The sequence below is a fragment of the Penaeus vannamei genome, chromosome 34 (assembly GCF_042767895.1).
Source record: "Penaeus vannamei isolate JL-2024 chromosome 34, ASM4276789v1, whole genome shotgun sequence".
NCBI lineage: Eukaryota > Metazoa > Arthropoda > Malacostraca > Decapoda > Penaeidae > Penaeus > Penaeus vannamei.
The window spans coordinates 20,224,720-20,227,219 of record NC_091582.1 but is presented as its reverse complement, the minus strand read 5'-3'; the positions used below and the strand labels follow the sequence as shown (position 1 = coordinate 20,227,219).

At 43.1% G+C, this 2,500-nt stretch overlaps 1 protein-coding gene across 1 annotated transcript in view; it reads right to left on the bottom strand.

Moving 5' to 3' along the window:
* Usp7 (Ubiquitin-specific protease 7) overlaps positions 1 to 1,738 on the bottom strand; it is a 35,023-nt gene extending 33,285 nt beyond the window's left edge. The window contains exon 1 of the mRNA XM_027372435.2: positions 1,285 to 1,738. Coding sequence (XP_027228236.1) covers positions 1,285 to 1,348 — 64 coding nt within the window. The 5' untranslated portion in view covers positions 1,349 to 1,738. The remainder of the gene's footprint in view (positions 1 to 1,284) is intronic.
* Between the last annotated feature and the right edge of the window lie 762 nt (positions 1,739 to 2,500).

Genomic DNA, 2,500 nt, shown 5'->3' with positions numbered 1-2,500 from the left:
ATTTCTGTAATTTGAAGATCTCTCTTTCACCATTCCATTGACAAAGGTCTTTGCCCTCCAACATTCCCAAGGTCTTTTCCTGTCCTCTTAATATGATGACTCAGAACCTTTCATCTCCTAATATTAAATCATCCATTCATGATACCACAAAAAACATTTTAAAATTACATCCTATTACAATTACTTTATAGAAAAATAAGGCAACTGCTCTGTTGATGACTGAAGTCAGACATTGCACAAATGAAAGGCAACTCCTTGTCTTAGATCTGTGGCAGATCACTACATAACATAGGCAAGCTCCTGACACATCCAAGGGCAACTTCAAAATAAACCGTTGCATTATTCATACTTATTCATATTTCTAATTGCTAAAAGGCATGTTCTCGTCTTTATATATAGTGTACACAAAGAAATTATAGGTATTAATTGTTCAGCAATCATATCAAACAATAATTTTGCATCCATGGTTTGCACTCTAGTAAAGATCAACTGATATCCATCTCATATATTCAGGAATGCAGTGTGTGAACCTGTTCCTTATTTGATAATTGATCCTTAAAAATAATGACAAACATCACCATGCCAAAAAATACATCATGAAGGTTTCTTTATCTTTGCCTTTGCTAAAGCATGGAGACCATTGCAACAATGAGCATGGTCATGTGAACTTAGATTTAGACATACTGATTAGCAATTTTGGCACTATATTTTGCATTTTTCTTTTTTTTTTAATACTAATAGTAATTTTTCATACATATTTACACCTAATACCTTCATTTTTTCTATCTTCCTACATTCCTATTCTGGACAATTGCCAACACCAGAGGCAATATCAATAACTACATTACGTGCTTTTCCGAGGAACTTCAGAGGAAAATAATCCTTGTACTTACTGGTGTTATCAATTTAAATGTGCAATTTACCCTGAATCGAAAGTGCCTAAGCTTTCTTGTGCCATAACTTCAGTCTTAGGAGTTTGTTGACCTTTATCTGAGCACAGAGGACAGGGCAACACTTGATAGTCCAAATGTAAACATTTACCAATATTTTATGGAAAATCCAACTTTTACAAAAACATGCACCACAGACACTACGAGGCCAAAATTAATTACGTAAACACAAATAATACCTGGGAATGAGGAACTTTTGCTCAACTTAACATTCCACCCACTGGCATGCAGACAAGGGCCTCAGTCACACAGCCCCCCACACCAGTCATGCTCCCCCCACACGCCCCTACACCCCCTGCGCTCCCGCCCACGTGCCATGCCCCTGTAGGCCTACCTTCCTGCGTGTCCATGAGCTCGAGGTGGTTGTCTGGGGTGGGCGGCTCCGTGACGTGGTTCATGACTGGCGGCACCACAGTATTCACGTCTTCGGCCTCGCAGCCTCCCAGGGGCGCCCCTCCTCCTCCTGCCCCGCCTCCTCCTCCTCCAGAACCTTTAGCGGTTCGTCGGCCGCCTCGATCACGACTCCCAGCACAGCCGTTCTTGCCAGACACAGGAACCTTCAAGGCGTGTTTGCTCGCTATGCGCCCAATGTCTGCAGCTTGCCACCACCCCCGTCACCAGGGGCAACCGCACACACATATAGACTGCGGGGCTACACGACACTACCGAGACTTGTTACCTCCACAGATTACAGGCCGTAGTTCACCACTGAGAGGGAGAGCATTGGGATACCGGTGGAGGAGCTTCATTCACCGAGACTTGTCAACTGCTGCCCCGCCACTCGCCGAACTCTTCTGAAACGACCAATACTAAGCCCTATTTGTGCAATCTCGAGAGCTTTGGCGCATCTCGCGACGGTTCCTCTTGTTTCTTAACGTGCTCTAGAGGCGTGGATTATTCACTCCTCCCCAAACAGGGACATCGGATTGCAAAATCGGCTTGGTGCTGCAGAATCGTATTGGAACCAATGACGAAGAGGTGCAAACAAATGGAAAATGGCGCTCATGCTACACTCGCTCTACTCACCCTAATTTCGCACTTATTCCCATCTAATTAATTACTACTCTTACGCGAAACAACTAATAAATTCACATAGATTGTGGACCAAATATCGAAACGCGCTAGTTCTACTGCGGCGCCAACCTAGCAGCAGACAATAGCCAAGAGGCAAGCAAAATCCTTGACCGTGGACTCCCTTAGCATGCTTCTGCCGCCAAGTTTAAATCCAAATTATCGTGCATTCCGTCACGCCAGCCAACTCATGTTACGCTTGATAAATGTTATTTCATTGCGGAAGAGGGCGAAATAGATAGATAGGAAAGAGAGGAGTACACTCAATGGCAAGGACTTGAAGGAATTATTGAAAAGAAAGGTCAAGCGAAAAAGAACAATATGCGCGACTCCGTTACCGTTGCTTTTTTACGTCGATATTACGTTCATCTCGAAACATTGCAAAGAATTTACAACTGCCGTATCCTTGCGTGTATTTATCTAATTCAAATAGAATTACATATCTTTCTCTGCCTACTGCTGTAAGAAAATTAAATATA